General features: G+C 43.2%; 1 protein-coding gene across 2 annotated transcripts in view; it reads left to right on the top strand.

The window, feature by feature from the left end:
- Positions 1-21,721, top strand: part of FAF1 (Fas associated factor 1) — a 289,347-nt gene that overhangs the window by 8,802 nt on the left and 258,824 nt on the right. For both annotated transcript variants that reach the window (XM_059727821.1, XM_059727822.1), the window contains one exon: positions 14,883-14,951. In XM_059727821.1, coding sequence (XP_059583804.1) covers positions 14,883-14,951 — 69 coding nt within the window. Of the gene's footprint in view, positions 1-14,882; positions 14,952-21,721 lie in introns of those variants that run through there.

Raw genomic sequence — 21,721 nt, 5'->3', positions numbered from 1 at the left:
TATGCCTTTCTGAATGGGTTAGCTCTGCTGTCTGCCACAGAAACATCACAAGGACAATACCACCCTTCCTCATTGGATCCACGCTGTAAACTGAGTCTTCTCAAATGGTCATTGCCTTGTGCTAACACCTTTGATCCCTTTTAACTATGCAAAAATTAGTGAGAGGAAAAAATACACAAGAATTTTAAGAAAGCGGTTTGCTCGTATCCAACAGGAGTTGAAATTTCCTATCTTTTAATAACAACAAATTTAGTTTCTGGTATGGGTGTTTTATTCTTCCATTTCCCAAGCACATGTCAAATTGGTGAGCAATCAATGTAACATGTTCAAAGCACTCTTGTACCATTTGTAAGGAGTTTCTTCTTTTCCTTTGCACACTTGTGCTTTTTAATACTTGGCAACTTTATTTTACCATTTTAAGGAAAATGTGAATACACGTCATAAGGGATGAAGTTTTGTCTCCACAAAAACTTACATAGTTAAATAAAAGTCAAAATGGAATATGGGTTTATGCCATACACCTCCGTGTTGTATGTATAAAATTATACTTTCAGAATGGAGAGTTTGTAGGGTTTTTTGTATGCTGTGAGAACACATGGTAATGTCTCATTAGCAAGCTCAGCCATATACACAAAACTATTCATTTCTAGTTCCTAAAGTAGTTGTAATTAATCCCTCGATAACAATAAAAAAAAATAATAAACAATGTTGTTACTTAAAGCTTTTTATTCTTATCTCAAAACACATTGCAAAGGAGGATAATGGCCTCTTTTAGGATATGTTAATTTGACCCCTGCTGACTGCCTGCTCTTTGGGCAGGAGGCTGGACCCAATGATCTTGTGAGGTCCCTTCCAGCCCTAATGTCTATGAAATCTATGTTCTCTTGCTGTTCATGGTAATAATGTTTTTTCTTAACGTGAACAGAGTACATGATATGGGTGATCTGAAGTTATGACTCTACAGTAACAGTAACTTAAGATTTTTGCGCATCTGAAACTCCAGTGTCAGTACTGCAGGACTGTATTGTGGCATGTTTCATTTTGTGCCTTGGTGTCATTTACTTTTTCAATTCATGGGGCAAAGTTTGCTATATAAGCCTTTGGCTTCCTCTGCATAGTCTTTTCCGATGATTCATCCTTCCAAATTCTGCTATTTGTCATAGTTTATAGTTTAACGCTGACAGTTGCCTACAAAACTCTTTCTTGTTAAATGACAACTTGTATGTCATATTTGTCTGAAAACTTTGCACCTCATATCACTGACAGTGACACCTAACATTACTGTAACTGAAAAATTTTAGGAGAAAAATGTTTTTCATTTTACTTTGTATGTTTAACAGCACTTTGTGCATAGTTTCTGCTTTTTTGAAAAGATCCTTTTAAACGTGCATAGGGAAATCGGAAAATGCGTTTTCTTTTTTAAAAAGTTTAGTTTAAATCTTCTCAAGTTTCCTGGGAGCCTATTAAAAAAAAAATGCATTAAATGGTTTCTGTCATGACCGGGGGGGAAAAACTATGCTATGGATGGAAAAAAGAGATCATTAATTACTATTGGTTCTCCTTTTTTACAAAGATTACTTTTTCAGGTAAAGAGTTGTTCTAAACAATTTTTTTTCCCTAAAAAAGCTAAGATTATTCGGCACCTAGGATACGAAAGCTTATGCTTTTTTTGGGACTTTTTGTGAGGTACTGCTTCACCTGTACGTTTTTTATGATGCTACTAAGGAGCTGTCACGTACCGTTGCAGCTGATCACGTACACTTTGGTTTGCACCACAAATGGTTTTGGCTGCTATCACTGGCATTAGAGATGAAATATCAAGAGAGATTACAAAAGCATATTGTATGTGTAGTGTCCATCCGCTTGGTTGTTTTGTTTGTCACTGTCTGTTCCCAAAACCCTTGCTTGTATTAGCTTTTGTTCTTCATACACTTCTGAAGAAGCAACTTGTTTAGATACTTTTAGATTCAGCTGAAATTCTGAAGCTTGTTTTCATCAGAACAAAGTTAGTTTGATTTACTTGTAACCGCTCTGGTCTTCAGACAGGATGTGAATTGAATTACAGAGCCAGAGGAATAAGAAATTGGAGAAGAATGTGAATAAGAATGGTGTCCTTTTTAGAAACATGAGCGTTTGGAATGCTAGTCTGGTACTGTCCTGTAACAACCTCAGCTGCTCGTGGCAAGGCTGGCTATTCTTTCGAATTAACTTTCTGACATTTATAGGGATGCATGAGGATACTACATGACTTTTTGTGTGCATTGGAGCCTTGATATAAGACACAATAGTAACTTCAGCACTGCAACGCTAATTCAGCTTCGGAAATAAGTTTTAGGAGGGCTCCTTTATTAAATTAGGATGAAAAGACTATCCATGCTACCTTAATCAAGTTACCAGGTCTTCAGGCACACTTATGTCGATATTTGAGGTAATGTGTCACTGCAGATGGAAAAGCAAACAACTCTATCCAGAAACCAAATCCCTGTTTTGCTGATTACGCGTCTTCAATCCGTCATAGTCCATCTACTAGTCTTCGCTGTCTAACTGGTTGAACAGGTCTGTGTGTTGTCCCAGGAGAGCCAGAACTTTTTCAGAAAGTGCTTCAAATACATCTGAAGTCTTTAAGAGAAGTCCTAGAAAAGTAAGACATTCATTAGTTAGGTTTTAAAATTTAACCTATTACCTAATAACAAACCTTAAATATTGTTTTGCATCTGGTTAGGATCCTAAGTCTGGGGAACTCATTTCTGTTTTTGGATTGTTTTAGTCTATTACCAACTCACCAAATTGCAACTGTTTTTTTCTGGAATGTTCTTACCAGTTGTAGCGTGTTTATTTTTATTGAATGCAAGCTGATTGACATAACTCCTCATTTAAAAAGTGGTGCTATAAATTTTTGAAGTCACTGGTTTCAGAGTGCCTGACTAACTTGCACCAATTCAAAATAATTCTTAGGTTTTTTTTTTTTTCTTCGTTACAAGAATGCATGCATACAAAAAACATCATTTCAGCAGCAGCTTCAGTTGTTATTAAACTCCCTGGTGGTTCTCAACTGGAAATCTTAATCCTGTTAGCAACAACAATTGATTGTTGTGAGGATTTCATCAGATAGCACTAACTTTTGAGGGAGTCCCGTTTCAGAGCAGGGCCTTGCTTATATTTGAAAGCTTCTGCGATGTAAAGCTATATTGGCAACCCATTTCCCCTTCAACGACAACCGATTTCTTGCTGGCAGTGCTTATAACAGCTTCCCAAACAAACTGTTATCCTGATAAAAGGATGCTTTTGTTGGTGCTTCTGTGTATTAGAGCTTTTACTGATATAACTGATGCACTCTAAAAACTCTCTTCCTCTCCACACTTTTAAACAATATTGGCACATGATCATTTTTTGGGTAGAACAGGCCTTAAAGGAGCTCTTAGAGATGTGTTTTTCTGTTTATGCAACTGTGCGGTAACAAAGAACAAAGGGGGAGACCAGGATGTAGAACGTTTGTTCTTGGAGCACCCAAAAGGTGATAGCTTTATGGGGAGACCTTTAGGAAGATGGCTAGGTCCTTGATCCAATGGGTATATAATCTAAATTGACAAGCAGATATAGGTAGGAAAAGAAATGAAACATGACTGTGTTGGATAAAACTGTACGTACTAAATTAGTATTTTGATTTTCCTTCTCCCTCCCTCCACATCTGACTTGTGAACTTCTAAGTATTTGTCAACAGACTTTTAAATCAAGAAATCTTCAAATGCTCCTAAAAGGAAAAAATATGAAAGAGTCCAGAGGAGAGCCACGTGCATAATTATAGGTCAAGAGAACAGGCTTTATGAAGAGAGACTGAGGGGCACGGGACTCTTCAGCCTGGAGAAGCCAAGGCTCAGGGGTGACTTGGTGGCGGCTTATACCTATCCAAGGGGTGTGCATCAGGAGCTAGGAGAACATCTGTTCACCGGGGCACGCCAAGGGAAGACAAGGTCTAACGGTTACAAACTGCTGGTAGACTGTTATAGACTGGACATAAGGAAAAACTTCTTTACTGTCTGAGTCTCCAGAGTCTGGACTAGACTCCCCCCAGAAGTGGTGCAAGCACCTACTCTGGATACTTTTTAGGAAACTCCTGGATGCTTACCTTGCTTGGGTAATCTGACCTCCTGCCCTTGGGCAGGGTGCTGGACCTGATGATCTCGTAAGGTCCCTTCTAGCCCTAATGTCTATGAAATCTATGAAAGACAATGATAGAAAAGGCTGGGCCAGCTCGGGGCTGTCCAACCTCTAAGTGGGTAAGGACTGAACCCCCTGTGGGCTGAACCAGTAGGGACTGTATGCTCATGCGTCCCGCCAAGGCAAGCTGTGAGTCCCATGGGCCTCATGCCACATGCATTCCCACCCGCTGCCAACTGCACCACATGCTGCCCCCACTACTGCGCTGCCCCAGGCTCATCCTTCACTCCCCTGGCTGTGCCACGCTGCACTGCCCTTCCGAGTCCTGCTTACTGGGGCAGGGGCTGGCAGCGAAAGCATAGGAGGAAGGGGAGCTGGAGCGATGCAGGGATCAGCAGCTGGGCAGGAGCCTCAAGGCTGCAACTTAACCCTTCAGCCCATGGGTTGCCAATTTGATGACCCTGGTGTAATGTATCATATACCTATACATCCCCTACTTTTATCTTTTTATAAGAGGAGCATTGTAACACAGTTGTACAAATACTCAAATGAATGTATATAGCTAAACATTAGGTTGTGAAGATGACTTTGGTATATTAAGTTTGCAGATGAGGTCTTGAAGCGAGCAAATACAGCTAAGGCTAATGCTTGTCTCTGAGCTCCTTTGCTTGATCCAGAGGCAGCTGGCTGGCCGCTGAGAAGATGCAAGGCTTGACACTAGTTAACAAGCAAACAGTATTTTCAGAGGTGTGATGTCATGGCATGAGCTAAGAGTAAGAAATGTAGAAAAGCTGTTTCTTCTTGTTCCCTATTGAATGGAATATGAATTTGGTGTGTGCGATTTCATGCAACTCAGTATGACTTAACACACAAAACAACCCTCCTTTCCCCTAAATGTCAAAGCTGTAGGAATATTTTGAATAGTGATGGGAAGAATGAGAAATTTATTGCGCTTTTTAGAAGTATTTGACCTTACAATGAGATTGAATATTCAGATCCACTTTTGTATGAACAAACCTGTGATTGCAATATTCATAGGTGCTAAACAATCTGAGACTTTGGAAAACTTGATAACTTCTTTATGAGTTGGGACATAATACAATTTTATGCCTGTATAAATTAGCAGCATCCCTTCCGTGTCCCTTTCCCTTTTATATAAAAACCCTCTCTTTCTGCTAGTCCTTTCATAGCAAAGTAGGTTATTGGCTATGAAGGCTTGTGCCCCCAAACTAGCATAGTTTCAGCCTTCTGCCTGACCTCACGCTAAGAGGGCGAACAGCCTCTCTCTTAGTACCAACTTAAAAGGCATACATGAAGGGGAATGGAGCCAGAAGAATAACAACTTTAATTGATTAACCTTTATCCTAGAAAAGAAAGATGAATTCCTGTCAGTCCACCTGGGGAAGTTAGAAAAATAATTCTTTAGAATGTGAGGCTGCCTTTGCTGTGTTAAAATCAAGATGTGGCCAACTGATTTTTATTTTCCACTTAATCATTTCTGCCAGAGGTCCTATAAAGACCCACTTGGGCTCAGGAGGTGAGGCAGGGCCATTCATATTAACTTCTCCCACAATTAGATGCATGAGGAAGAAGTCCTTCATTGCCAACCAGTCCTGTCCTGGGACAGTTTTTTAACTTGTTCATATTGCTGATCTCTGGAGGTGATGGAACTACCAAACAGGGCTTGCTAGGGAGCCTGTTGTTTGCTTTCTTTAAGTGTGGCTACAGTAAGTCCACCTCCTGACTTCTGTAGTATTTGCACAGCTATTGCAATCTGGGAGGGGACATACACTAAAAAAATATTGATAGTTATCTCATCCCTTTACTCTGGAATATCCAGGGAAGTTATCTACTCTGAAAGCTGTTTAATTTCCTTTGCGTAGATTTGTTGCTGTGCCTTGTTTCTAACCATGCAGGACTGTACTTAGTGTACTGCTACAAAAAGATTCATAACAAAAAGAGCGCAGCTGCTGATAGACTTCCGGGGTAAGTTTTAGAAAAGCTTGCTGAACCCGTTTGAGTTAAAATACTAGAGGTGCAGTCAGTGACCACAGTCAGTGACCTACCTAGCATGCAGGTAATAAACTTGCTAGCACAGTTCCTAGAACAGTTGGATCAAACAGAATTGCTTTGACCTTCATAGGAACACAGGAAAGTAGAACTGGAAGGGACCTCATGAGGTTAGCCAGTCTAGCCCCTATTCAAGGTAGGATCATCCCTGACTACCGCATCCCAAACCAAGTGTCAGTCCAGCCTGCTCTTAAAACTTTCCAAAGATGGAGATTCCACAATTTCTCTAGGTAGCCTGTTCCAGTGTTTGTCCAACCTCATAGTCAGACAGTTCCTCCTGATCTCCAACCTGAATTTCTCCTACTGAAGCTTGAGGCCATTGCTCCTGGTCCTGTCCTCTATGGTCATGGAGAAAAGCCCATTTCCATCCTCTGTAATTGCCCTTTAGGTATTTGCAGACAGTTATCAAATCCCCTGTCAGTCTTCTCTTCTCCAAACTAAATAAACCTAGCTCTTTCAACCCTAGCTCTCTCCTCATAAGTCTTGCTTCTGAGGCACCTAATGATGTTTGTTGCTTAGTGCCGGACTCTTTCTAAACTATTCACATACTTCTTGAAGTGTGGGGCCCAAAACTGGACACAGTACCCTAGGTGAGGCCTCACCAGCACTGAATAGAGTGGAAGAGTCACTTCCCTTGATTTGCAAGTGACATTCCTGTTAATACAACCCAGTCTGAGGTTAGCTTTTTTTTCCCTTTCTTTCTTTTCAGCAAAAGCATAGTGTCAGCTCACTCAGTTTACAATCTGCTGTAATCCCCAGGTCCTTCTCTTCAGTACTGCAGCCTCACTACTCATTCCCCAGTCTGTATTTGAGCATGCAGTTATTCCATCATAATTGCAAGACTTTGCACTCATCCTTGTGGAATCTCATCTGGTTGATTGCAGACCACTTCTCAAGTCTATCCAGGTCATTCTGAATCCTAGCCCTACCCTACAGAATGTCTGCAACCCCACCCAACTTGGTGGTGTTCGCAGATTTGCTACGTGTGCACTCAGTCCCATTGTCCAAGTCCTTAATGAAGATATTAAACAATACTCAACCCAGGACAGACCTTTGGGGAACCCCACTTGATATTTCCTTCCAGCTAGGCATTGAGCCATTGATGATTACGCATTGAGTATGATGGTCCAACCAGTTCCAGTGCTTTAATACCCTCCTGGTGACAGTTCTTCCCAACACCTAGCCTCAACATGAAACCATTGCTCCTTGTTCTGTCATCTTCCACTACTGAAAACAGTGTAGCTCTATCCTGTTTGCAACCGCCCTTCAGGTAGTTGAAGGATGCTATTAAATTTCCCCCCTCCATCTTCTTCAGACTTGTTTTGACTTTTTGACAGTAACCTATTTGTTCTGCAGTTCTGACTAGGCTATCAGTCTCTTTGCTGTGTTTTTTCCAGTATATTCAGGGCATAAATATTATCACTGGAGAACTGGACTGTTCTGTGGCTAAACAGTAGTGCTTAGCATTCCAGTTTTTATACCACATGTATTACATGCAACAAATTCAATTGTGATCCTAAACAACAAAGGGGAGAGAACTTCCCTTTTGTCAAAGTCCAGGGGTAATATCAAACCTGTTAGTTAATTCCTAACTAGATATCACAGCATGTTTTGGATCTTAATAAAGATTTGTGAAGTTCTGAATAACTTTAAAAGGGGATGCATAGATTTCCAGTATCTGCTACAAAGTCCCTCTGCTTAGGCTGTAAAAGGCTTTCAGGAAATTCAGAAAATTTAAGATGTGTTGCATTCTTTGCTTTGTACAGTTATAGTGTGTAGCTGAAAACATGGTATGGGGGTGACTGCTGCTTCTTGAACCAACTCCTGCTTCTTGAAGTGTTGAGGGTATTGTGGGTTCTGTTCAGGATAATCATACAGAAGAGTTTCCCTGGATTGGTAACAGGGTGATGATCCCAGTTATGGTCACTTTACATTTACCCTTTCTTAGGTAACTTCATAATTCCCTTTTACCGTTCTGTCAAGGTTGATTCAATCACCCATTCCCTGAAGATCTGTAGCATATTTTTCAACACGCCTTCAACATTTATTTTGAACAGTTCCCCAAGATAATTTCTTCACAACTAATGTCATATTCTTCCATCTTGTGTATAGTGTCAAAGTTGAATTTTGTTTCAAGCGAGAGTCCGTTTTCATTATGGGTTGACTGCTTTCATTATAAAATCGTTTTATTTGTTCTTTAGGGATGGTGAGAGTATTTCCGTGTTTATATTTTACTGACCCAATGCAACTGTGATTGAAGTTGCTTGCTAGCCTTTTTGTGGTTTTGATTAAGAATTCTCAGATCCACTTTTTTGGCTGCCACCTCTACTTCCTGTGCCTGCTCATCCATATGTGTTTGTTTTTCTTTCCTTTTTTGATAGCATTACCAGTTTAACAAATAGAAATGATATAACTAAACAGATAATTTTCTTGTGCCCGGTAGCATTGAGGTGGTACAGTTTTGTCTGTTTCCTTATTCACACGCTCTCTTCCTCCTCCGAAAATCCCAGTATATTCTTGGGCTTCTCAACCTATATCTTTCTGAAGGTCCTCTAAACCTTTTCTACCTTATAGATGGAATCCAAGTCCATGAAGATGGACAATATAACATGTTTGACAGCTTTAAGTTCAAGCTCCATTTTTCTTTGAGTTTTCTTATGTCTGGAGGAATTGGTGATGGACAAATGATGCTTGTTGCCTGCTTATGCCTGAGTGTCCCAAAGGGGTAAAAAAACCAATCCAACTTCAAAAATAATTTTAATTTTTTTTTCCTTCTATTGGTAGTTGAAAGGACCATAATTGTGAACCATGAAAGTGACCATAATTGGAATTATCACCCTATTACCAATCTAGGGAAACTTTTCTGTATGATTATCCTGTGGGATATGTGGGAACATATCACCAATGATGATCGTTGACTGAGCAAAGCCGTTGACATACTCGGAACTGATTTACGGCAAGTAGTGACAGTGAGGAAAGAGAGGTAGTTAGCTGTGTTAGTGTCAACTCAGAAAGAAGGCAGGATAGATTTGCGTCTTATAGACCACTAAATCAGAGACATCGCATAAGCTTTCGTAACCAGCAGCTTACTTCATCAGATACTGTGAAGGGACTGCAGGAAGCGGAGCTTCTAAACAGAAAGCAGTGATTAGATTGCAAATGGGATTCCATAATGAGCTTCTGTCATGCATACTGACGTTTTCACAGCACTCACTTGTAGGGATGAAGCATTCCTTGCACTCATTTATTGCACTTACGTGTGGGGGTGAAGCACTGAATGATTGCTATCTTCATGCTTAATATTTGGAAGCTTGCACTTACTCAGCTGTTACCAGCTCCTAATCTTGTATGGCTTTTTGTGCTGCGCCACTTAATCTTATCAGGGCAGCTCCTTCTCTCCATTGAGCTGGGTATCCGAGTAGGTCATGATTTTCTGGTTCCGTTTGATACAGTCTGCCCCCGGTTGTCTCTGGTCATTCATACCAAGAATGTCAACACCACAGTTATTAATTTCTTATCATTCAAGTTGTTTCCAGATTTTAGCATTGCACATGTGCTTGAGTCCTATAGGTAAGGTAGAACCATTCACCTTCTGACCCTGTTTTTCTGGGGGTTACTCTCCTTGGTGCTCACTTGTGCAATGAAGATAACATGGACAAAAGAATTGGAGGCAAGTTCGGTATTTTGCTAGGAACTAGGCATACAGGATTGCCATTTGTGTCTCTAACCACCGTTAACAGAGGATACCTGAGTATATAACATGTACTTTTCCTTTGGCACAGGGAATGGGTTTGAATCGGCTGTAGTTTTGAACCTTCCAGAACTTGGAGGGAAATCTGTCAACAAGCTATTACAAAGTATGATTAGCAGTCCAAAAAGAAAGATCACGACAGATGGATCCAGGCACCCACTCTATGGTCACACAGAAGTAACTAAATGGTTTAAAATGCAAAAGAGTTTTGTGACCAGTGCTGCCCCATTGGACACAATGGCTGGGTGCAACTGAGGCTCTGGAATGAACCTGAAACCGCAGGAGGACCTTTCCAGAGGGGCTGATCTAGGCTGGCCAACATGGCAATGCCTGAATTGGACAACAAACTGGAAGATCAGAAATGAGATCAAATGGGGCTATTCTAATGACACTAATATATGTGAATGTGGTGAAGTGCGGGCTATGGAGCACCTGCTCACTTGTCAACTCCTTGGTGAGACCTGTATGAAGGGGGACCTCACTACAGCAACAGAAAGCCATCGCTTATGCATGATTCTGGAAAAACATCTGGTTTCTGATACGAGAAAAGGTAGTTCAGTAATATCTGGAAGCAGTAGATATTGTTTCCAGTCATCTGTATGGGTTTTAAAGCTAACAAGAGTGCCAGCCCTACTGGAGATGAGAAGAACCTAAGTCTGTTGTTTGGGATTCAAATCAATTTGCTTCATGTCCCTAGACTTTTTATCTGTTAAGGCAGTATTTCTGTTCCCCATAACTTTGGCCATGAACGCATCTATTTAATAATGCACCAGTATTGTAACCTTTTATAAAGTCAGGGTGTACAAAGAAACAGGAACATATCTGTTTCACAGGCCTTAAAAGGTAGTATATTACTTACACACTTGCATCCCATCATTTTTTCAGTCAGCCAAAAGTGATTCAACCTGGTTGAGGAAAAAGGAAAAAATGGAAGTTTACACATGAAGTTACTTTATCATATGAACATACAAACCATTAACTACATGGTAAAGGGAACAGGCACTGTCTTAGCTGCTTGTATGCATGTTTTTGCCTTGCAGCAAATGGAAGCTAAGCTTCAGTAGCTTAGCCCATGGTGAGAGAGGTAAATTGGGTCGCACACTGTTAATATATCCATGACCTTAAGCAACAAAGAATGATGTGGATTTTCAGTTCGCTTGTGCAAATCAGGGTGGAGGGAGGGAGAGCTGGCTAGGGACATGGCCAGTGGATTGCTAACTGTGTACTTGAGAGACAACTGGTCACAAAAAACCTAAAAAAAAGTGAGACAGGTTCATACTTTGCAGTGACAATACCGACACTGAAGAAATGTTCAGAGCAGTAGACATAAGTGTTTTGGATGGAAAAGTGTTCATAGAAAGGTATATGAAAAATATATACCAAATCCCACTTCATTAGTAGGAGCAGTTGTGAATGTTTCAGCCCCTTTTGTATGGGGAATTTTGCCAGCCTATGTGTGGCTCTTTGGTGTAGTTAATAATGAACTACAGGTACTTGAGCTCTAAGCTCTTGATGGGCACGGTGCTCTCCCATATTTCCTGGATCACCATGGCTACAACAGCAGTCTAGCCTTCCTACATGATTGAACAGAACAGTGAGCAGAATTCAGCAACATCTGCTCTTTACTAATATTTGTAAACATGTCTACTTTTAGCGGTCGGACCTGGTATTATTAGGGAGAGGGAAAAAATATACTGAGCAATTGTCAGTGGTTATGACCACACCCTCCATCAGGGGTGTCTGTTGGATTCATTGCTGCTCTGGGTAGCTAAGTAGCTGCTGTAGCCACAAAGGCCTCATTACAGTTTTCAGTTGAGCAGAAAATGAAGCCTTTTTTTTCCTCCTTGAATGTGGATCTAGTTGCATTATTTGTGTTTTCATAATGTTCAGGTTGGGTTGCAAAACTATAATTGGTTAATCACAAGTAAGCAGACTTCTAACTACCTCAAACAGGGAGAGGGAAAAGAATGTCATGTTAGTGAACTGCATAATGCACCAACTTCTATTCAATTCCGATTGCTCTCAAGGGGTTGTTTCTGATCCCCCAAGTTGCTTTAGTGTTGAGGCATGGAGGACGCCCATTCTGACCGTTGCAGTAGACAGGAGTTGCACTGAAATAGGTGGTGGTCAAGGTCAAAGCAGGTACAGAAAGACTTAGTTATATTACTGGGGTCCCTGGCACATGTTCATTTAATGGCACAATGATCTCTGATCCTTGATCCCAAGAATTGTGCCTCCTGCCATGCCACATATACATAGCAGGAGGCTGGATTTTGGGATCGGGGATCAGATCCCAATTGCTCCTTACTACTTGCTAGTGCAGGGGGACTCTGGGGTTATCCTGAGCTTCCTCCCTGCTCCACGCTCTGTTAAGTTGAAAGTCAGGCGCTGCAGCCCTGCATGAGGAGGACCTGACGCTCAGCTGCTGTTGGGACTGACAGTCAGCTGATTGTCAAATTTTAATCGCACAGTTAACTTCAAAATTATGTGCCGAAAAACTCAAAAGTTACGCAAAATTGTTCAGGTACTTTGTATGGCTGGGGGGTGGGTGTGTGGGGGAGTACTTTGTGAAGGGGTGGGGAGCTGTGGGGGTGTGTGTGTGTGGTTTGGAGCCTGGGGAGGGGGGGTTCTGTGGATTAGGAGTGAGGGGCAGCAGCAGGGCTGGAGGGCTATGGCTTGGGAGTAAGGGGCAGACAGAGACACTGCCCAGCAGGTAAGTGTGTGGGAAGAAGGGACAGAGGGGGCAGACTGAAGCCCCCATGGTGAGGGAGGGAGTGGGGCTGGGATGAATGAGGCCCCGGGGCCGGGGTGAGTCATGGGACGGAGCTGTGGGCAGCTCGTTCAGAGGCATGGGGGAGGCTGCTCCCACCTCTGTGTGCACCCCAGGGATGCCATGGGGGGCATATGTTCCCTGGATTTGTGCATGGGGCAGAAGCAGCTTGCTGCTGCGGGCTGGGGCTCTGTGCTCTGCTGCCTTTGGCCCAGGAGCTGTGCATTGGCTGTGCCATATCCCCTGCCTGCCCAGCAGCAGGAGGTATAACATGGTGTTGTGTGGCTCCTGGGGCAATGGCAGCAGGGCACAGAATCCAGCACACAGTGGTGTCCTGCCTCCACCCTGCACACAAATCGGGGGGGGGCACATGCCCCCACCATACCTCCCCAGGGTGTGCACAGCAGCAGGAGTGGCCCGCCCCATGCCCCTGGATGAGCCGCCTGCAGCTCCATCCTACAACTTGCTCCAGCCCCACTTGCTCCCTCACTGTGGGGGGCCTCAATCTGCACCCCTCCATTTCTTCCCCCATGCCCCTTCCCTTTCACAGACTTGGCTGCCGGGCACTGCTCCACATGCTGCTGGGCTGCATTCCTGGGTGCCTGCAGGCTGTGGCTGCTCGTCTGCATCTGTTGCGTGCCTCTGCCCCAACTGCGCTGCAGCCTCCTGGAACCCTTACCTGGGCTGCCCTGTGGTCCTCTGTGCTGGCGCTGCTGCACTTCAGGGTGGCCCAGAGGTGGCGGTGATGGCAGTGGAGCAGAGCCTGGGCTCAGGTTCCAAAACCATGTGTACAATTTAATGCGTTCATTTTTTTTTTTTTTAAACACGAACAATTAACGCATTAATTGTGCGCATTAACCATGATTAATTGACAGCCCTACAAAGAACATTTTTATTTTGCGATTGAATTTGAATTTCAAGACCTCAAACAGAATCCTAGAACATAACTCTTGCAGGGTCTCTTAAGAGTAGGTTGTACTTTTTAGTGGAGTTTGGCAGTAATGAGAAATAAGGTAATGAGAAACCAGTTGCAGTCACATATTCATTGTAAATAATTATTAGTACTTGGCACTCCTATAAAGTATCTTGATGACTTCCACTGGTTTCATAGTGCACATATTGTATTTAATCACTGTTTGGGTACTCAGGTTTATTTTAGAGCTCTGTAATAGACCCAGGAATTTACAGAGATGCTTCTAAGTGGTATGATTTGATTGGGGAATGTTGAATGTCTTAAACCAATCAAAATATTTTGTTTTACTAAGATGTTGTCCTAATTGTGGCTATGCACCAGCATTGCTGTAATGTCAGTGACAAAAGATAAGCAAACAAATGTCTGATCTCTGTGATAGTGTTACTAAGAACGTCCTTCTCCAGATTTAGATCATATGTATTTTGACCAATGATGCTTTGGCTTGATTTTGACACTGGTGCAAAAAGTCCGTTACTGCAGATAAATTTGAACCAGAAATGGGTCACACATGGCTGTGAACTGACCAGAAGTTTGTATTTTTTGTGAACACAGAAGAGGGGTCGTGGCTCACAAAAGATTGGGAACCACGGCCTTAAAGCGCATGTCAGCTAAAGTTCTCTTGCAGACTCATTCGGGCATATTTAAAGCATCCAGAAAGGGTGGCAGGCCAGGATTTTTTTTTTTTTTAAGGTGTATATGAGATTGGGGGAGGCTAAAGGTAGTTTCCTGCTTAAGTAGCTTTATTTTTCAAGACTCTGAGCATCCAGCAGTTTTTGCTGAAGAAGCAATGACAGTAGGGAATAGCATTCAAAATCTCTTACTCTTTCCAATTACTTTTTAGAGACTTCATGTATTTTTGATTGATTAAACTTAAAAATACTGATTTAGCCAGGCTAGTGCCTGTATGTAATCTTTTCCATTCAAAGTCCAGTTAGATTTCAGCCTCCCCTTACTAATTTTAATTTTGTTAATACACATGCTGCTGTAGAACTGTCTTTTATCTCTCCATGAGTATGAAAGATGTGCATCTTATGTGTACTTCTACCCAACTTAATTACATTTTAAAGCGTTAATATTATTCTGAATTCTGTTCTTAAATTACTATCTTTTTCTCTTTTTCTCCTGTGTTTACTATGTTTTCCTTTTTTTTTCTCCTTAAGGCATGTACCGGTATTGAAAATATTGATGAAGCCATTACATTGCTTGAACAAAATAACTGGGACTTAGTGGTGAGTACTTCTAAGAAAATGACTTTTGTAGAACAACTTTGCATAACAGTGACTTTATTTATTTAAGGAAAACTTGAACAGCAGTTAACTTTCTGTGGTTCTTCTGTTAAATATTTGATAGAAGAGCTGTCTTCCTGTTGAGTAGATCCAAGCATATCTTCGTATATAATATAATGAAAGATTAACTTTTAAAAAACAATGGTGTGTGTATGTACACATGTGTATATACATCGTGTGTGTGTATATTATAATTTTTTTTCAAGAATTTAGGTAGTATCATTGAAAGAAATGAAAGGTTTCATTTTCTTCTGTCTAACCAAATAGTGCGCATTTTTGAATAGCTTAATTTTGCTGCTTCTGTTAGTTTGTATTTGAGTAGTGTTTAGTGGATTAGGGATCAGCCATTGCCTTTTTCCAAATGTACACCTCATGATATTCTGATATGAATGAAAAAACAGATCCTGTTCCAAGAGTTGGAAGTTTTGCCTACACGCTGCGGTTTGTCATGGGTGGTGCTGGGGAGATAAGGTCGCTGTGAACTAAGCAGGTTGGAATGTATAAAGCAGAGATCTTGGTTTGCTGCTTGCTTAGCCATTGTTTGCAGATGGTTCTTTGTAGACATCATAGATAAGGTTATCACTGTGAAAGACGGGAGCAAGTTGCTTTAAACAGCCTGCCCCTGTGCTATGGCATTCAGAAGCCTAAGTTTGAACCTAGCTCTGGACTTTTGCTGAAGACAGTCAGTCCAGCTGTCATCTGGTCGCTTTGGCTGGGGAACTAAAGAAAGCTGGACATGATGCTAACCATTTTCTTGTGTGCCTTTGGCTAGAGAAACTACTGGTCTTTAACTGTGCCAACCTCATGTGCCACCTAGTTTGCCCTCAACATTTGGAGAATCAGAAAGTTATTGGAACATTTTTCATGCATGAAGAGCAGCTTATTTTCTCTCCTTTAACTCCCCCACTTCCCAGAACTTATATCAGTATCTTCTTATTTATAGATGCTACACAACAGGATTTTTATTGAGCTTTTCTTGGTAGACAGGTGGCTGCTTCTAAAATTAAGATTTTGGAAAGGTTAAGAAGAAATGACTTTAAAAATATGCTGTGCAGTTCATCCTAGAAACTTTGCATTTGTAGCGATTGTGGGGCAGCCATTGATCTTACTTACTGTACAGAAAATCCGCTATAAAAGAGGTGATTGGGGTTTTCTTTTTCCCTTTAAAGTACTGAAGTTGGTACAGCAAACTTTGAATAAGTGGAATGAAATAGCAAAAACTTGCCCTGTGCAAATAGAATGAATTGCTTTTAAATTCAAACAAACCTTGTTTGAATTTAAACTTTACATTAAAATATACTAAGAGTTTCTTTTTGCTAAATCATCAGACCCTATCCCAGAACAACCAGTCACCCAACCCAAATCATTAGAAACCTGCTTATAGGCACTTGCAGAAGTTGCCATTGAACATTGTTACCATATTGTGACAGCAGAACATTAGTTGGGCTGTCCTCTTTAGAAAGTCAGACACTCTCTAGTAATAAAATTTTTCACCTGTTCATAGCAGGATAGATGTTATATTTTCAGTTGGATTAAGGCACAAGGATGAAAGCCAGGTAACTTTAACCCTCTACATTATTTATTACTTACTTGATTTTGCATGCAGTCCCCTGTGGTTCAGTGGTAGACTCCTTCTCTACCACGCAGGAGACCTGGGTTTGATTTTCAGACACTTGTACAACTACAGCCATGGAGGCACCAAACATCTGGACTCAGTTTGGTCTTTGGATTCTGTCTCAGTGGCCCAAAGGGAGGATGGAAGATCTGGGCAGCCTCCACCCCTCCAAAAAAAAATCCTGCTCAGGCATATGCATTGAAGGTCTCGGTGGCTCTCACACGTACACCATGATCCAGGAGGATTGATGGTTGCCACCACCATTGATTTTTTGTATGCTGCCCTTCCCAACAGAATCTCAGGGCAGCTTATGAAAGGAGATCAGAGTAACTTGCAAAACAGGAAAATTGCTCGTAGAACAGGAGAAATTGTAGAACAGAAACCCACTAAACAATGTCCGAGACTGGCTTTGTTTACTAAATGCCTGCTCGGATAGGAAAGTCTTACAGTGCTTCTGAAAGATGCCTGGGCTTAGGCGATAGTGGGCCTGAAGAGGGAGGGAATTCCAGAGTCGAGGGGTAACTACTGAGAGTGACTTCTCACGTGTTTTTCCCAAGCAGACCTGGTACATTGAGGGTATTTGCAGGATGTTGCTCTCAGTTGGCCATAAAGATTGCACTGGGGCATAAGGGAGAAAGCAGTCCCTTAGGCCCAGATTATTTAGGGCCTTATAGGTCAAACAGGCATCTTGAATTGTGCTCGTAGAGCAGTAGCACACACACTGGAGGATTGGAGTTAGATGCTCCCAACAGCCATCCCTGTTCTGTACCAGCTCCCTCTTCCAGGCTTCAAAAGCAGCCTCACATGAGCACGTTGCAGTAGTCTAATTTGGAGGTGACAGAACTGTAGATGGTGGTGGCCAGATCTGAATATGAAAGAAAGGAGCTGGTGAAGGGTACTTGTGGCCACTGCTGCCAAATGAAGATCCAGGTGCAGCAGAGGATCCAGGAGCACCACCCAGCTGTAAACCTGAATGACAAGGGGAGGTTGAACCCATCAGTGATACCATCATCCCCTCACTCTCATCTTGTCTGGATTCCATTTCGTTTGGTTCATCTGCATCTAGGGTGTTTATAGATATGCTCCGGGAGGTGTGGGGGGCGCTTAATTTATTAAGTTATTCTCAAGAGAGTCTTTAATGCTCTGGGACTCCACCCAACACAAGTAGAAAGGAAGGAGTCACAGAGTGAGTTGAAATGCAGAAAGGATCTCAAGAGAGAAATAAACTAGTATTTCCCATTGGAAGACGAGAAAGAAGTCGATCAGCTTGCTTAGAACAAAGACAGGACCTAGGCATCAGAAAATATGAAGGAGCGTTGCATCTTCTCTTGGGATAAACAAGATGACCTCAGTGCTTTGGGCTGTATGATGACTACTTAATTCCAGAGGAGTTTATGGTTTTCTAGGTCAAAAATCAGCATCTTAGACTGGGACTTTCTCTGTGCTTTTCTTTTGCTTTTGCAGTTGCACTTGGCAGAGGTGCTGGAGCTGGAGCCTGTTTGTATAAAAGATGAGATGCTGGGCATGAATGGCCTTTGAGCTCTTGAGCTCTAAACAATGGCTCTGGACCTTTGTTTTAGTCATGAGTCTAAAACAGTCTCAGCTTGTATATGGAGCAAGGGTTTTCTTTCCTAAAGGCATATTAGAAAGATTGTTTAAATTTTTTGGTCAATGTCAAACAAAGAAAGAAAACCTAAATACCAAAAAAATGCAAAAGCCTACATGAAGCCTTCATGAAAAAAATACAATTTGCTATGTTCCTCGCTGATATACGTGACTTGATTTATAGTTGCATTTGATGTATTCCTTTTTGGCTCCTCTCCCTTTCTTGTGGGTAAACTTTTGGTTGTGCTAATAGATTTTCATCACAGGTCTTAATGTCACCCTGTGATTCTCAAAATGGAGAGAATCCTTCCTACTGTATAAAAGAATTCTTAAGGCCTATATCATTTTAGGCAACCGATTTTGATTTAATGCCAGATGAAGATGAAGTACTTCTTGGGTAAGTTGCTCTACTAGTCAATTTATACTTTCTGTTTAAAAAATAAAAAAAGGCAGCTAAATTCTAGTTAGAATTCAGTAAGGGACCCATACTTTCCATGACCTTCCTCTTGTTGCTAACATATTTGTGGAAACCTTTGTTACCTTTCATGTTCCTTGCTAGCTGCAACTCCAGTTGTACTTTGGCCTTCCTGATTTCATCCCTGCATGCCCAAGCAATACTCGTACACTCCTCCCTAGTCATTTGTCTAAATTTCCACTTCTTGTAAGCTTCCTTTTTTCATTTTAGCTCGTTGAAGAGTTCCCTGCTAAGCCAAGCTGGTCTTCTGCCGTACTTGCTAGTCTTCCTACACATCAGGATGGTTCATTCCTGTACCCTTAGTAAGGCTTCTTGAAAGTACAACCTGCTCTCCTGGACTCCTTTGCCCCCTCCCAGGGGATCTTGCCTATCAGTTCCCTGAGTGAGGCAAAGTCTGCTTTTCTGAAGTCCAGGGTCCTTACTCTGCTGCTCTCCTTCCTTCATTTCCTCAGGATCCTGAATTCAGTCATCTTGTGGTTGCTGCTGCCCAAGTTTCCATCCACTTCAATGCTCCCCACCAATTCATTTTTCTTGAGCAGCAGGTCAAGAAGAGCATGGCCCCTAGGTGGCTTTTCCAACACTTGCACTAGGAAGTTGTCCCCAATGCTCTCCAAAAACTTCCTGGATTGCCTGTGCACTGCTGTATTGCCCTCCCAGCAGATGTCAGGGTGACTGAAGTCCCCCATGAGAACCAGGGCCTGTGATCTGGACACTTCTTCTAGCTGTTTGAAGAAAGCCTCCTCCATTTCCATCCTTCTGGTCTGGTAGTCTGTAGCAGACACCCACCATGACACCACCGTTATTGTTCTCTCCTCTGATCCTAATCCAGAGACTTTCAATAGGCCTATGTCTAGTTCATACTGGAGCTCTGAGTGATACAGCTGTTTTACATAGAGCGCCTGCTGCCTGCCTGTCCTTCCTGAACAGTTTGTACCCATCCATGACGTGCTTCAGTCATACGAGCTTCTACCACGTCTCTGTTATTCCTGTCACGTCATAGTTCTTTGTCTGTGCAAGGACTTCCAGTTCTTCTTTGTTTCCCAGGCTCTGTGCATTTGCGCACGGATATCTGAGGTAGCTACCTGATTGCTTTGCTTTCTCAGGAAGGAATCAGAAGGCATCCCATATTTGCCTCTCCTGCTTGTGCTTCCTCTAGGTCACTCGCTTCCCCACTTACCTCAGGGCTTTGGTCTCTGTCCCCCAGGCCAACTTAGTTAAAGCCGTCCTCACTAGGTTAGCAAGCCTGCCTGTAAAGATGCTCCCTGTCTTTGTCAGGTGGGTCCCGTCTCTTCCTAGCAATCCTTCTTGGAACAACATCCTGTGGTTGAAGAATCCAAAGCCCTGCAGGTGACACCATCTGTGCGGCCGTGCATTGATGTGCAGGAAGTGTCCGCTTTTGCTGGGGCCCTTCCCCTTGTCTGGAAGGATCAAGGAGAACACCTGAGCCCCTGTCTCCTCCACCCTTGCATCCAGAGCCCTGTAGTCACTTTTGATCTACTTGGGGTTCCCCCCAGCAGTATCATTGGTGCCCACATGGATGAGCAGCCTGGGGTAATAGCAGAGGGCCAGATGAGTCCTTCTGTGACATCTTGGATTTGGACTCTGGGCAAGCAGCAGGCCTCCTGAAACAACAGGTCAAGTTGGCAGATGGATGCCTCTGTCCCCCCACAGTTGCTTCCTCTTGGTGGCAGTGGTTTTATATCTTCCCAACCCTGGGGCGGCCTGGCCTGTTCTGCTGACAGAACGTGCTCCTTCTCCTCTTTTGCTAGGACTCCATCTCTGTTCTCCAGCCAAACTGATGCAGGTGGAGATGAAGATTTCTGCATGCTGCTAGAGGTCACAAGCTTCCAGCTGCCACCTTCCTGGGAGTTCATGTCCTCCTTCTCCAGCGCCACCTCTGGCAGTTCTTCCACCACAGTCCTAGAGGTCTCCTTCAGCACTGAATTGATTAACTCTTCATGAGCGAGGATGCTTCAGAGCCTCGCCGCCTCCTCCTGTCCCCAGTGCCAAATCACTGACCTGTGTGGAAGCCTCGACAGTGAATGGTTAGTCCTGCCTGGACAGACACTTCACAGGTGCAAGCAGAGGAAGATCTGGCAGTGGCTCAGGCATTGTGATGATGTCCTCCAGCCTTCTCTCTGTGTCTCTTAAATCCGCTGCCTACCTCCCTCCTTCTGCCCCTCTCTCCAAGCAGACCTTCCGTAGCAAACTCCCTTGTAAGCTGGCCTGTTTGCTGCTTTTTGGTCCTGAAAATTCCCTTTTCCCTGCTTCCTCTCATCAACTTTGCAGTGAAGGAAGGTGAGAAAAAGAGAGTTTCTGGGCAAACATCTTAGCAAACTCCCTACTTGCTCCGGTCTCTGGTTAAACAAGGGACTCAAGTACAGGTTTCCCTTGATTTATTCGGGTTCTGTATGTGTGAATTTGCTTATGTGATGAGCATTTTTAGACCCATAATTTGTTATATGCAACATAAATTTGCTCTTATGTGATCAGTATAGTGCCCCCTTGCTCAAGCAGGTAAGTCTGGGGGGGAGGGGAAAGCGCCATGGGGCTGGGGCCCCATTCACCCCAGCCCTGGCTGCAGCAGCCCTGGGAGCGGCCGGTGCCAGCTGCGTGCAGCTACCAGGCTGCACTGAGCTCTGCGTGTGTCCCCTCCATGCCTGAGCTGCGCTGTGCTGTGGTACAGGCAGCTGGTGTTGGCTGTTCCCAGGGCTGCTGCAGCAGGGGCTGGGGTGAGTGGGAAGAAGTGGAGCCCCTGGCGGCATGGGGCACGGCAAAGCTTGTTTGCACTCACTCCAGCCCCTGCTGTGGCAGCCCTGGGAGTGGCTGGCGCCAGCTGCAGAGGAAACTGTTAGTAGGTGCGTCAGAGGGGCGCACCTCTTGCTGCTCCGTGTCTCCTGGGAGGACTGTGGGCTGAGGGGCTGTGCTGGGCTCTTCCTGGGGGGGGTGCGTGCCCCCAGATCTGCATGCAGGACAACAGCAGGCTGCTGCTGCAAGCTGGGGCTAGCGGCGGCACTG

This window comes from Alligator mississippiensis, chromosome 5 (assembly GCF_030867095.1).
Source record: "Alligator mississippiensis isolate rAllMis1 chromosome 5, rAllMis1, whole genome shotgun sequence".
Classification (NCBI taxonomy): domain Eukaryota; kingdom Metazoa; phylum Chordata; order Crocodylia; family Alligatoridae; genus Alligator; species Alligator mississippiensis.
This window is presented reverse-complemented; position numbering and strand designations above follow the sequence as displayed.